The sequence below is a fragment of the Acipenser ruthenus genome, chromosome 11 (genome assembly GCF_902713425.1).
Source record: "Acipenser ruthenus chromosome 11, fAciRut3.2 maternal haplotype, whole genome shotgun sequence".
NCBI classification, from domain to species: Eukaryota; Metazoa; Chordata; class Actinopteri; order Acipenseriformes; family Acipenseridae; genus Acipenser; species Acipenser ruthenus.
This window is the reverse complement of record NC_081199.1, coordinates 33,165,810-33,181,464: the sequence shown is the minus strand read 5'-3', so window position 1 is coordinate 33,181,464 and position 15,655 is coordinate 33,165,810. Positions and strand designations below refer to the sequence as shown.

At 36.0% G+C, this 15,655-nt stretch overlaps 1 protein-coding gene across 6 annotated transcripts in view; it reads right to left on the bottom strand.

Moving 5' to 3' along the window:
* LOC117426446 (growth factor receptor-bound protein 14-like) overlaps positions 1 to 15,655 on the bottom strand; it is a 52,790-nt gene that overhangs the window by 14,772 nt on the left and 22,363 nt on the right. For 3 of the 6 annotated variants that reach the window (XM_034044013.3, XM_059033733.1, XM_059033734.1), the window contains one exon: positions 225 to 381. In XM_034044013.3, coding sequence (XP_033899904.1) covers positions 225 to 381 — 157 coding nt within the window. The other 3 variants (XM_059033736.1, XM_059033735.1, XM_034044014.3) reach the window with 3 other exon arrangements.

The following is a 15,655-nucleotide window of genomic DNA, read 5'->3' as shown; positions in this document are numbered from 1 at the left end:
ATTGGCCCACCAAAAATAATGTATGCACAAAATATTTATTAAGGGACATGCTTTACCATACCTGTAAGATCAACTATGTGCACATCAAATGACATAAAAACTCAACAAAAATACAATACGTACTGTCTGTCAGCAGCTTTTAATCCAGTATGATACAGCAATAGTTTACTGTAGCCTATACAATATTTGGAAGGGAAATACAAAAATAGAATATATGGCCCTACCAATGCCTATGAGGGCCAGATGCTCAAAAAGTGTCCAGCTATGGTCATCGATGCAATGGTTCTTTAGTATGAACAACTGGCAGACGTCCCGTGCTGTAATATCGCTGGGTACTTCCAGTGCTCGACTTGTGTCATCTTCACTGTACACTTTGATTACCTGCAATGAAAAGAAAATCCCATTTTAAAAGGATTGTTTATTTTCTTTTTTGTACAGCCATACCAAAAGTATATTTTTTGCTGTGGTCATAGCCCTGGTTGGCTGATACGTAGATGTCATTCCTACCTGCTGGCCTTTAGGGGCCTGTGAATTGAGTTTTAGTTGTCAGTCCATTACAAGCCCTCTCACAGCTTTAGAGAAGGCACATTACTGGGTAGGGCACATTAGCAAAGGTAGAATCGAATTACATGCATTGCCACAGACTATGCTTTTTTTTCTGTGCCAAAGAATCTAGCTCCCCTCGCCAGCCCTAAATTAAATATTTAATTTCAGAATTCAAACGCAATAATATATAAAACAAACAATGAAAATAAAAAAAGGTTCTGCATTTTGTTCTGATATAGTATCTTTAAAATATATTGTACTTACCAGTGAAAATGGAGCTAAGCGTACGTGTGTATTTTGGTTATCTCTGCATTTGATGTAAGTCTGAGTGTACAGCATTGTGGAAAACGCTTTGAGCATGTAACATCGAAACATGCATTACAACACTGTCAGCTGTGAAGCATTCTACTCTTTTAGTGCAGCAAGCTCAAATGAGGCGATTATGTAGAGCTGCCTCTTAACAGCAGTTTCCTGACTCCACAGCTACATGTCACAGAGGCTCTGCCCACCAATCACCTGCTACCTTTTCTAGAAAAAAAGAAAAAAAAAAAAAGGGCGCACACGACAAGCCAGCTCCGGACAAGAAAAAAAAAAAAAAAAAACACCCATTTCACTCCACGTAGTTCATTGCAAAAAGCATTTACAAAGGTAATAGTTAACTGTAATGCCAGTTGGGTTAACTCTATACAAAGTTGGAGGAAAAGGGGGAGGGGAATCTACGCACAGTAAAGAACAACTTGCGTCTACAGGCTTTGTGCTCTATTCTTCTGAGGCGGATCGGCAGGGGCTGGACAAGCCTGCCAGCTTGTGTAGAAGAAAGGAGGTCACTGTGCTCCAGCTGGGGCAGGAATTGTACTCTTCAAGAGCTGCAGCGAATAGGAACCTTCAGCTATGACATCATCCCCAAATGAGGTAAACAATCTGCTTTTTAAATCAGTCAGATTTTCAGATTAACAAGACAAAAAAAAACCTTAAGGATCTCCCTTTGAAGACCTTTAACAAAAGCCCAGGACTGATTTACCAAAACCTCTTTCAGAGGCAATTTTTGTTGCACAATCTATAAATCCTTGCTGAAAACAACAACAACAACAACAACAACAAAAGCAAAACTGTAACAATTGTGTCTTAATTAATATTAAAACATGTTAAAACAGTGATATTGTCCACCTTTTGATTTCCCACACAGCACCAATGTATATTATAATCATAATAATAGTTTTCACAGTTAAAATGTGGGAATTGGCTCTAGGCCCAATTCCAAATGTATCGCTGTGTACATTTAATTTCCTGAGAATCTGCCAAAACAAATCTCAGTGCTCTATTCATGAAGAACAGCAGTTTTTGTAACAAGGTACACAACCCAGAATACATCAGTACCAATGTCTTCAATTGAAAGACTTTTAATTACAGTTTTTCTCAATTGATTTGGCACATTTTTTAAAACAAAGTTCCATGTTCTCAAAACAGTTAACACAACCATCGAAACAGACTTCCACTTTGCAAAATAGCCCAAAACCACTGCAAATTGCAGTATTGCTTCCATTTCCAATAAACCCCTTCTCAAAATCAAATATTGCCATCAAAATTATACACACTTGTCATCTACTGATTAGCTCGTCTTCAGCTTTTTCCACAAAGGTGAAAATGTCAGTATTAGAATGTTTAGCAATCCACTTTTTACTGTATTTACATTTTTTCCCTCATGCAAGACATGTCTATCTGTGTATGTATTTGTAAATTGTATTACGTATGTGACACATACGTCTATTTTTCCTGTTGATTTCGGTATAGATATCACTGAAGATTTACACATCAAATCACAGTTTGCTTCAAAAGAATCAACGACACAAATGTTTAGTGACCAATGACTTTATTCATTATCCATCCTTTCATTTCTATCAGGCCAAAGTATTTCATCGACATCACAGTGGATGTCGTCTCTGGCCATGCATCTTGAATAAACCTGCGTGAGTACCGGAGCCAACCTTGGCACGCATCTGCCGTTATGTCTTCATAGGCCTCTTCCATGGCCTGGAGAAGCGTTGCCCTTTCGTAAGTGTTGTGATCGTACACTTTCCACCTCCAGGATGAAAAAAACTCCTCGATGGGATTCAAAAAGGGAGAGCAAGGTGAAAGGAATGCCATTACAAAGCGTTGATGGGCTTGAAACCACTCACACACCAGTGCTGCATGGTGGAAACGGACATTGTCCCACACTATAACAAACATCGTCAATTCCAGCCCCTCCAGCTCTCGCTCTTCTGGGAGAATGAGGTTCTCATTGAGGGAATCCAGAAAGAGCAGCATCCCTGCAGTGTTGTAGGGGCCCAAAATGGCATTACGAGCCACTACCCCGTTTCTTGAAATGGCTGCACATATGGTCACATTCCCTCCGCACTGACCAGGGACCTGCACTGTTGCGCACTGACTAATGACATTTCTCCCTCTTCGTCTTTTCTTCGTAAGGTTGAATCCAGCCTTGTCTATGTAAACGTAATTGTGATGAGTGAGGCTTGCATCAAGCTCCATTATCCTCTAGGAGAACATACGGTACTGTTAGTAATTACGGTAGTAACATTACACCTTCCAGTAATTTCACAGTACATAAACAAATTAGGTAGTTACGTTGTTTAAGGTATCATGTATGCAGTTGAACAGAAAATGACTTACAGAGAATGACTTACTTGAACATACTGAAACCTTGCCTCCATCACTCTGGCAGAGTTTCTTTCGAATGGCACATCTGTAGACCTGCTTCATTCGGATAGCATTCCTTTTCAGGACACAATCTATTGTGGCTAAACTACAATGATGAATGTTGGTGAAAACTTCATTGTCCTGGATGATTCTCTGCTGTATATTTTTCAAACTGATGGCATTGTTTTGGATGACCATATCTACTATTGCTGTTTCTTGTTGCTCAGTGAAGAGCCGTCCTCTTTCCCCTGAAGTTGGTCTTCTAGCCATTCTAAAAATGAATGGGAACAAAGTATTCAATTGAGAAAATCACAGTACAATTGGGAAAAAAGAAACAACAAATGGTAACGATTTACATTAACTCTACCTTCATAATGCATTCCTAATGCATTCATAATCTTACAAATCCATCCTGAATGGTTCATGATACACACATGAATGTTCTTTTGTGTATTACATAATTACCACATAACAAGTTATATGGTAGAGTTAATATAAATCGTTACCATAAAGCATTCATAACGCTCTATGTAACTGTAATGCTTTTTGAGTGCTTATGAATGCATTATGAATGTGTTATGAAGGTAGAGTTAATGTGAATCGTTACTGAACAAATTACTGTATAATTTTTCCTACAGTACTGTAAAGTATACGTAAGATTCAAAACCATTGTGTATTGTAATATACAGCAATGTACAATTCACAGTAGTGGTTCACACCTTGCAATGGCCACTTACCTATTTTTGTACGAATGATTGAAGCGACTGTAGATCTGTTCACATTTGGCTCTCAGTCTCTCTCAAGGTTAGACCACGATTGATGACATGATCAATTATAGTCGCCCTCAAGTCATTCAAGATCCTTCTTCTGACTTGCCCTCTACCTCTTCCTCTACCTCTTCCTCCAGCTCTCTCTTGCTGTATTTGGTCCTGCTCCATTGCTTACCAACAAAGTTTAGTCCACATGTGACTCCCTTTATACATAATGGAGGACTGATTGATGATTGAACAATTAAGCAAGTTGCATTTGCTTAAGTGTTGTGTGAATGTATCCACCTGACATAATTGTACTTTGATTGAGAACATGTAATTGTATATGTGACATCTAGGCAATCTCACATGAAAGTTTAGCTTAACACAAATTGAATATACAGTACAGATGCTTCAGGTTGATAATTCATTAATGAAAAATAATAATTTTAAAATATGTTTACGGTATTTGTATTTGTCAAAATACGGTATTTGTATTTGTCAAAATAATCTAATTGCCCAAATATGACATTAGAGACATTTAAACTTTGCTTTTATATTGTATTTGAATTTAAAGATGGCCAATTGTATGACATAGTAAGCAAGTGAACAAGTCAGGAGCTCATCTAATAACCATGACCATTACAAGGCAGCACATTTTTAATCATGATTAGATGCAGCTAAAAACATCTTTTTAATAAGAAGCATTTAGGGAAATATATTTCTACTGTGGCAGAATGGTGGTACAGAGACTGTACAATAATAAAACATGGAGGCAATTTTAACATTGTAGAACAATGAAGTATCAAAGAATGCCAAGAGTAAATAAAAAATAATGGTTGCTCTGTTTTTAAATAATACACTTGCATTTAAAAAAAAAGATAAAGAAAACTATAAAACCCACAATCACTAGCGAAATCAGCCGCTGCCTCATGGGTAGCGATCTGTATATAAATCAGCTGGTGGAGCTAGTGAAAAGAAAAGAGAAAGAAAGGTGTGATGTAGAGTGGTGGTGAGGGGGCGTGTGAGAGTAAGAGAGAGATACGATGGTTCTGGTATACTTGTAGCCTGAGGTAGAGCTACGTAATCGTGCTGTGTTTGAGCCAAGCTGAAAGTGAAAACACTGACGTAAGAGAGAGACAAGCGGAACGCTGCAAATCTGCTTGAAAAGATTGGACAACGTGAATAGAAGAGACGCTGTAAGTCTTCTGTCACCTTAAATGCTAGATTACACATTTTATAAAAAACGCAAGTACTGTGCTTGTTTAAAAAACAACAATGGGCGTTGTTTACTAAAAGTCTTTGAAGAGTATTGTGGTACGCTATAAATGCCACGGAAAGGCGTAATGAAAACAAACAGCAGTGAGTGAAATTTTAACAAAGGGAAACTACAACTGTGTGCTGGACTGTTTCACTGTTGTACCTTTAATATTCTCACTGTGAATACCCTCGGGAATGCTCATGGAACAGGACTGTGTGTTGTACTGGCAGGATGCAGGCCTGTTTCAGTTTCAAAGCTTTTGTTTTCTTTGTTTTTTGTGTACAAGCAATACTACACGTTTAACTTTACAACAAACAACTTTGGGTCTCAGCAAAATACAAACTTGAATTAAATTAGCATCTCTTCAGCCACGTGGTACAGGAGGCTGAGAGAGTGCAAAAGACTGGTTTTAGAGCTAAAGCAGAAAGAAACACACTGAAACCAGCATTTCAGAAAGAAACTTTTATTTTGACCAGAGTTGGTATATGGACTGTTTGCTGTTTAATTGAAGATACAATTACAATGTACCCATTGGTTCCACTTAGTGCCAGGAGGGGCAGCCATGAGCCATCTTCCTCGTAATCCCGCTTGGACTGCTGTCCTTACAAAGGTAACACAAAATTCTCCTCTCAGGACACTGCACTCTGATTGGCTATCATATTATTGTTAAGACAATGAATAATCCTCTCCCTACACCGAAACCCTAACCTTAAGGTTAGTATCCTATGCTGCAGTCATTACACATCTAAAGTAGTTCATGTTTCGCAGTGAATAAGCGTTTCTGTTACTTTAAAAAAAAAGTGACCGGATGTGCTGACTTTTCAGTTGTCCTGACAGGAACATTTGGTTATACCTTTGAAAACACTGCGCTTAGACTCTGGAGAGGCAGCACTGGATCTGTGCGGCTTTGTTCTGTTGTATGGACTGTTCCTTTACTTACCTGTGTGTCCTGGATCAGCAGCACCCTCTTATGGACGCGTTTGAAAACCTGAAAAAGAAAGAAGGAAAGTCAGTTAAAAGCAAACACAGAATTCATTTAAATCCTGAAAAGTGTTTTAATACTCACCTTGCAGTTCCACGCCAAGAGGTCTAAGTGGACGGTAAGTCGGACTCTGGAAACCACTCTGGACTTTACAAATGAAAAATAACTTTTGTGTGTTATTGTTTTTCATTATTATTTAATCAACTTTAAGTTTGGGTTAAGCCCTTAAACTCTGGGAAAGGTTTTTATTTGTGTTGGATTATTTTACCCAGCTGTGAAAGGAAGAATAATAAAACCTACCATTGATTGTACTCCTTGTGTCCTGATTGTCATTCTGCAGGTTCAACACATCATCAGTTATCCTACAGAATTAAGTGGGCTCCACCAGCTCACACTACCTATGAAACAACATTTGAATTCCACCACACACACCCTCTCACACAAATCCTCCAGAAAAATACTTTTATTATAATTGATAAAATAATTGAATATAAAAGGAAATAAAGCCAACATAAAAAAGTGCCTAACTAAGCAAGACAATTAGGGCCAGTTTGTTCTAGCCACTCCCCATTCCTATCACAAAATGTGTGTTTGCTTTCTTTTTAATCTCTGTTCTTTAATTATTCTATAGTCTTATTAAAATATAGTAAAAACAAATACAAATGTTGAAAGTTCACCTGTGCTTACTGTATTATTTATTACTGTTTGTGATCATATTTATTTCTGAGTATCATTATTTTACTAGTATTTTTTTTAGTATTTTACTTTATTTGCTGTACTTCCGGTGCCCATGGTCTGAAATAAACAAGACACAATTAGGTCCTGTAGTTCAGCTACTAAAAGCAATAGAAAAGGACAAGAGGCAAAAAAAAAGAATACTGTTTAGAAGTAAAATAAATAAAATAAATAAAATAAGTAAACCCCAATCACAATGTAACCGGCACCCTTCACTTTCTGTTACCGATCCATTACATTATTCTCCAGAAACTTCCACTAGAGGGAGCCCCACATTGTGCTATTAAAGGAAATATAAAAACATGAATGTAATCTGAGTTTGATTGAGCCGGTACAAAAACAAGAAAATAATGTTTTTCTAGAGTGATAACAGGGTCGACTCAAATGGCTGGAACAGTTAATATGAATTAGGCTGAGTTTGGGGCAGTGATGGGCATGGGGAGTCAGGTTGCATATGATGGCTACAATGGATCTGTCTGGTCTTATGTTGGACTCTGCAGACAGGCTGTTCCTCGTGGGTGGAACTTGTGAACAGTATTCAGGGCCTGGAGTTAAGAGAAGGTGGACTATAGTCAGCACGTGGCATAGTCCAGTGCAACAACTGATAAAAATAGCATACTTTACAGGCCTCCTTGTGTAAAAAAAATAAACTCATTAAGCTCTTTCTACATTGTCTCAATCTTTTTCTAATCCACTATACATTCACAAAAAAAATAATCTTTACATTGTATTAGTGTTTCAAATCAAACGTTTATTTGGCTGTAGATAGTATCCAAATTAGAATCACTTCTTCTTGGCAGCTGGGCGGAGGGTGACTAGGGTGAGATTTTAGTGCCTCTGATGTAACACAATTTTTGTTCCTGGGTAGTAAGTGTTATTTCCTAATTGCTTATGCCTCAAAAGTATAGAAAATGGCTATTATTCCCCACAAACTTTGCTTTTGTGACCAGGACAGTGATATTTTGAAATTTACCTATTTCCAGTGAGAAAACTGGCAAATTTGTGTCTTTTCGTTCACATAAAGTCAGAAAAAAAACAAACAACATATGAATCCAAATTAACATGTATTTATACTAAAGTAATACAAAAATGACTACAAAAGATTTAGAAGTGAGTAGTTTTTCGAGATTTACGATTATACTGTAAATCACTTTCACGTATCAGCCCCCAAATGTAGTCTCCCATCATGTTCCCCCATATTCTTATACGCACATATTAAAAAAAAAAAAAAAGCATCTTTACATAGCAGACAAATTCAGGGAAAGAAACTATTCAGCATTTAAAAAATATAGACCCTTAAAACATAAACACTTTCTCCATCAAGCCAGCCTATGCCAAGGAGAGAATATTGGAGAACAGTTAGTAATTATAAACAAATAATTTTACCTTGAACTTCACTCCCACAGCTGTACAGAGCAGGTTTTTATCTACTTATGCAAAAAACTTTACCCCAATAAACTAAGTTAATTATCATGAATTTAACTTTTCTCATTATTATAAACTATACATATGTTTATGGTTCAAACATTTTAACTAGCAGATAGTTTTCTAGAGCTTTGACACTGACAGGAATGAGGCCCTCTACTCTAAGTATATACTGTTTTGGTTCTGTCACAAATCATGGTCTATTTTATCGCTTCGTATTCAGACAATTTCCTATCAGTGTTTCAGCATCATTTCTGTCTATCTGAAGGATATTCAAAAGAACAATATTTCCCCACAGTGATCGAGTAATGGAAGGAGGGGGAACCCTTTGAGTCTACAAAAATGTAAGTCAAGGTGTTCTAGCAAGTGCAGAGGCAAATCCTTTGAAAAGGAATACAAAAAAAAATACTAGTTAGCTAGTGGTTTGTTGGATTTTTTGACAGTATATTTGACATGTATTTGATCCACAAAATGTACACAACTTATTGCGGCAAAGACAACGGTGGTAATGAAACACAAGTTTCTCAATCGGTGCAAATGATTTGCCTTATTACTAAATATTTGCCTTTGCACTTAGGGCCCTATGCAACCAGCAAAGGCTCCACAGTTATAAAGGAGAAAAATATACTTATCATAATTGAAAGATAAACAAACAAAAAGATAGAATGTTGGTTTAAATGGAATCAATACTTTTGACTGCCCCTTGTCAAACTGTTTGGACTCGGGAAGCACACACAAAGTCACGTTTTCCTGCTGCTGTATTGTAATGAACAGAATTGCCTGCTATTAAAGTATCCTATTCCCAGTGTTTGGCACCTGTTTGGGTGCGATTATGAAAACTGCTGACTACTACAATGATAGAGAACTGAAGGAAATGTTAACATAGCTTTATGATATGCTATCATACTAGAATGTTTCATTGAATAGCATAATAATCTTTTAGGGCGATATATTTTGAGAATACAATAACTTCTTAAGGACACAGATCTAATTTAAAGGTATTAAAGTGGATTAAAAAAACATTTTTATATTGTTTTGTACCAAGAGAGAGAGACAGATAAATATATCTGTATTTGTAGCCACGACAACAAGTATGTTAAATACATTCTTATAATTCTGCACTTCCTGTCGACTACTGTTATTTTCCAATTAAGAAACTATACAGCAAATGCCTCACTTAAGTCAGAACACCCAATGTAGTGTTGGGACCATAGTCAAAAACGAGAAGATGAGGAAACTTTTCCTTTCCAGTTGTGTGTTTAATCTGATGTCATCGTATGCAGTTCTATTATACACAGTCTGTCGGCACCAGTTTTACACTGTTTTATTTCAGTTTTTGTATTTTGTTCCCCAACAATTTTACATGTGTTTTCTCATTTTTTGAAACGGCTGGAGACATAAAATGATATGTGTATGTGTGTGTGTGTGTATATATATATATAGATAGATGGATAGATAGATAGATACACACACACACACATTTAGCTGTTTAGAGTTTAACACAGTTCTAAAACTAACACAGGTCACACATGTTGTCACTTTGATGTATGCTGCACACAAAGAAATGTATACTGCAGGTGCTGATAATTGAGGGGCTCCGTAAAGTCACTATGTTATTAAAACATTAATATTTTTTAATTGTGCACTTTTAGGTTTTGATACATTCACAAAGAAAATGCCTCTAATTGTATGTTCCACAACAGCAGCAGTATATAGTGTATGATGTCAGGGGAAACTAAATACTATTTAACCTCTAAAGTGTTCCTGGCTGTCCTTTGCAATAACCCAGTTTCTAAAAATCACACATCATTTCAAAGGTATGGCCTGGCTACACCTCGTGTTGGTTTCAAGTTTCTCTTAAGGAGCTCACAGAGGTATACAAACACATTCTATTTATACAGCCTGCCTCACAGGAAGCATGGCTCAACTTTTCCCTGTCCAGGATACTGAATGACATAATTCTTAGCTGAACTGCTCTCATTTTTTCATTCATTTTAGCAGGTATATTCAGTTGCAGTATATACCTGCATATACTTTAAGCATTTCTGAATACTGTATGTTGTATTTGAACAACTTCCCTCAAGTGAGGGACATAACAACCGTGCCAAATGTATCTGTAGTCTTTGACAAATATATATATTTCTTCTCACAGCAATTGTGTATTATTATTATTAACTGAGTTTGTAATCAAATTACACCAAGAAATGTTGGTTGACTGGTTCTACTGCACTACTCAAAAGCACAAAAAAAGTGAAAACAATATACCAACAGTATAACGTACCGGTATATTGTGGTCTTGACTGATAACTGGATTGGTCAGACAGGACATTCTGTTCCGTCTCAAACAGGAACATGAAACTTTGCACATCTGTTTTACAGTACAGTACCCTTAGGCTAACCGCTTTTCAACATTTTTAAAAAGGAATATATAAAAGTCTGTGAGCCAGAACAAAGCAGCTTTGAAGAGAAGCAAACATTAGAAAGAAACTGTTTGTTCACAAAATATTCTCATCCCATATTTGTCAATAGATCTGCTTTGGACTCCTTTACCCCAGGCTAATGTACTTTTTCCACAGCTCATAAACATGCAATCTATTTATTTTTTATTGTACAATGAAAGGGAGAATGTTTAAATTATATATATATATATATATATATATATATATATATATATATATATATATATATATATATATATATACACACATTGATATCTGCGTTACATACATTAGTGTTTACATATTGTTTGCACACTATTATCAAGCATTCATGAGCAAAAAAGAAAAGGACACAGATATATAGTAAATTGGTTTACTGTAATTAACAATAAAAAAAGGTAACAGGTACTGTAGTTATGCCACGAATGACGATGGCCAAATAACCAGTGCACCCCTAAAGTACAATGCACGGAAATCAAGCTCTGCATCTGCTCGCATTGTGGTGCAATTCTGTCATTGGATTTGAATGAATGTCAGATGTATTTCAAAATTAGATTGGTTTAAAAAATGTAGAACTCTCAGCACTTGTTGTATAAACTATATTTACATGCATGGTATCAGTCAATATCATAATATACATGCAGTAAATCAATATTGATCTAAATCTGAAATAAATTCCTTCTTTATATGGCATAAGTCCTCTATGAAGCACTCTCTGCTAATAAAGTTATAGTAAACAACGCTACATATTGCCATGGTTATTTCCAAAGCTTCTCAAATACCCAAAATACAGTACAATTCAGAGATAGCTCAAATCTAAGAAGTTTGCATGGCACAGGTTCATCAATAATATCAGACGACGCAGTACATTATTAGTAATAAAAATAAAAAAAACTATGACACTATAATATCGGTGGTTATTATTTTAACAAACTTGTCATACAGTAACACTTCTTTCTCGTACAGTAAAACCTCGCTTCTCCAAACTACTGTGACCACTTTTCTTTTGGTACATAAAATATATGCCGTAAAAAATATATACTGGCTACACTAGAGTTGTTAAACAGAGTATTCAAAACTGGACTTAGTAAGAAATATCTGCAAGCAAATCTCCAAATAATGCAGTGCCTTGCCCAGTTAAGTTGTGGCAATATAAGTCTGTGAAAATGCTTACTCTGACAAAAAACAACATGGCCATCTGACTTAGCTGTTGAACTGTATTTCAAAGTGTTTAATGAACAACGGATGACTTTTCCACTTTTAACTGAAACTACATTAAGTAGAGTATTTTGAAACCAGAAACAATGTAATGCACTGTTCCTTCCTTATTTTGCAATTCAGTTATTCCTGATACTGTATTTGGTACAATTGTCATGCTATTTGATTTTTTTTTTTTGTATATAAGCCAGAGTTAAATAACATGTAATGTAATGTATTTAATTTGAACTGACAGAAGAGAAACAGGTGAAATTCAGTATTCCATTTTTTAACCAATCAATGTATCTCCATCACATTCTGTATCACTCAGCTAAATAAGTAAAATATATTTTCCTATGTGTAAAAAAATAAATAAAGATTAACATGCAGGCAGTGAATTGTAAAATTCCATTGTGGTTTCAATCAAAATTACAAATTCTATCAAACAATGTAAAGCAGAGCAACTTGTTTTCTTCTTTAATTATGCATTGTTTTAATGCATCTGGTTTTCAAGGCTGCAGAACTGCTGCTGCCAAAAATGAGATTCCAGACAATGAAATTAAGCGGCCCATACAGTGCTTTAGATTGTGGTATCCGTAAGGATTATAGAAGATTAATTCTCCACAGCTGCACATAGTGAATGTGCATTTCTTACAACCCGTGTATACAGTATTTCAATATGAAATTCTCAGTTATTCTCTATACAGTATAATGTTTTATTAAAAATGTTTGCTCACCAAGATGTTTTTATTTATGAAAAATAAACCCCCTACCCGCTTTTGAAGGAACAGTGGAGTAATAGCAGGCAATGTCACTCTTCTAGCATATAAATTCATAATTGGTCTTCAAAGCATTACAGTAAGATTACAAATATCCAAGTTATGAGATTGAAGAAGCAATCCTTGGCAGTATATGTTATATCTCTGTTCTGTGAGCACTTTAATGAAGCTTATATAGATCAAGCACACTGGTAAACCTGTTAAAGGATGGGAGTGTGGGACAGAGGAGCACTGAGCAGCCAATCAGAATGATCAGAAGCTCCTCCTTTGTCCTTGAACAAAACTCAAAATGCTTTCTTTGACAACAAAGATACACTTAATTAAAATTATATTAAGTTTACACAAAAAATGTCCTAATTACTCCCCCCCCCCCCTTATACAGGCTGGCTTGCTAATATATAGAAAAGCCCATTCAGGGTTATTGTGAATCAGATACCACTGGCACCTATTTTAATCAACTGTACAGTAAAACCCTGATTACCCCAATCCAAAGTGAGATTTTACAAACATCTCCATTATCCTAACAGCCTCATGGAAACCTGCCATGTCATGGATAATGTTCTTCTGCCCTGACTTCATTAAAATTACAATATGAGACTATGTATAGTAATACACTGTTTATTTTATATTTTAAAAAGGGGCAAAGCTGTACTACATTTAGTTTGAATGTTTAAAATGTGTTATGCTATTCCCATCAATACAAATTGATTTCACTAACACCCCCTATTTTCAATTAGTTTGGAAAACTCCTTAGGGTCAATTAAAATATGTTAAAAGTACCAAATAACGCAATTTAGCAATCCAGCACATTACAAAACAGCTACTGACCTTGTAATCTTAATCCTTCTACATTCTCTTTATTAAATAACTATGGCAGGGAGGAATCTTTTTAAATATTACCGTCACAACAAGGCTCTGGGAACTTGGCTACAGATTTAGCCAAAGCAGCACAATTACTTCAGGGCTTAACCCTTTAGGACCAGGATTTAAAAGGAAGTACAGTGCTACCCCGTTATAACGCAACCTGTTACAGTGCGGAATCGGTTGTAATACGGTAAGGTTGTGGTTCCCACTTCCCCTATAATGCAATGTGACTTGCAAACGTTGGATGAACGTTCCAGATATGCAGTACGAAGCATGGCAGAAAGCAAAAAAAACTAAACATTTCTCTGTTAATTAAACTTGATGCAGTGGACAGAGTAAGAAAAGGTGAAACTCAAGCAGCAAAATCAGGAATTGTTAACTGCATATCCCAAAATTCAGTACATCTTCATACAAGGGCGCAGACAAGCAACGCTTAAAATTATCATACTGTAGCTTTAAAAAAAAAAAATCTACATTTTAATAAATGGAGCCAGACTGATAACAAAGTCTCCTTAAATCTCAAAACAAAAATGCATTCACACACTCTGTCCTTGAAAAAGAAAGAAACCTACACAAAACTAAAAATAGTCCCGAGTCACACATAGCACATGCCCAACTTACATTGTACATAATATCTGGAATAAATGGATAATGTTGCTAAAATAGATTCCTTTTTTGCATTCGATTGTCATTCTCCCTAGCAAGACGGAGGGGGATGCTGTTACTTGAAAGTAACTGCAGAAATGTAAGAGTTCAGACAAGTCTTTTTTTTGTGCTTACATCTGCTGTAATATGCAAAGCTGGTCCAATTTCATGATCTAAACAACCTGATCCACATTCCTCTGTATTTCATTGTTAATTCACCCCTGAGGGCAACACCTGCAGGAAACAAACATAGATCTAAAGAGTGGTAGTATTTAGACCCACAGCTGTTGGGAGCATTTAAACAGACCACAGTGTCTTGTGATTTAATTGAACAGAAGAAAAAGTAAATTTCAATATACAACTTTTACCCCCGACTTAATGGAGGGGTGCAAATCAAGCTTTACTGATATCCAATTAAAGGTTAATATCATTTTTCTTTATTAATTCTGTTTAACGACAACATTCTGAAAAGCTGCTTTACAGAGCTATGTTTAAGGACTATGTAAGAGCCACTATATACATGTATATACATAGCACATGTAGCCTGGGACTGTTGCAGCCACTCCAATGTGATATCACAGCCATGAGCCTGCAACTGATTCCAGTTTGTCTGGAAGAAATTTGTAAGTCTGATCACAAACAAATGAACCTTTATATGCTGTGCCTCAGACTCAATATTCAGCAACCCCTTGCACTGAGGAATGCGAGTTTTGTTTTTAAAAGTAGCACAGTGAATCAGTATACATGAGTTGGCCAAAGGGAAACCACACTTACATATATGTTAGTTAAATTCACATTAATATTGCTTTACATTATTTCATGGTGGGGTAAACCCTTTATTTGAAGTTTATGTTACTTATCGCAATGCTTCTCAAGGTGCCCCCCCCCCACCACCATCCCCGACCTAAAAGAAACTCAAACAAAACATGAAAAAGGGACCAGTGATAAGTGCAATTACTGTAGTAAGAAAGCAGTTTGAATGTTTAAAATGTGTCATTACCACTGTACGATCCTTAACGCAGTACATACTTCTGAAAATGTGCTTAATAAACATTTATACTACTTACGTGGCTACATTTCCATGAGTTATTTTTTATTTGATGTCATGGAAACATGGAAAGTTAGTTAGTCACTAGATATTTTTGTTTTTTCCCTTGTTATGTACTGCAACGCAAATACATGTTATTGCTAAGCATACCATTTTAAACAAACTATTTACAACACAATAGCATGATCATGAAACATTGCTAAAGGTTGGGATTAATGACAGTGTTCCAGTTTACACAGGGCATAAAGTCACACAATAAGGACCGGTCAAGATTTATGGAGTAGCGGCA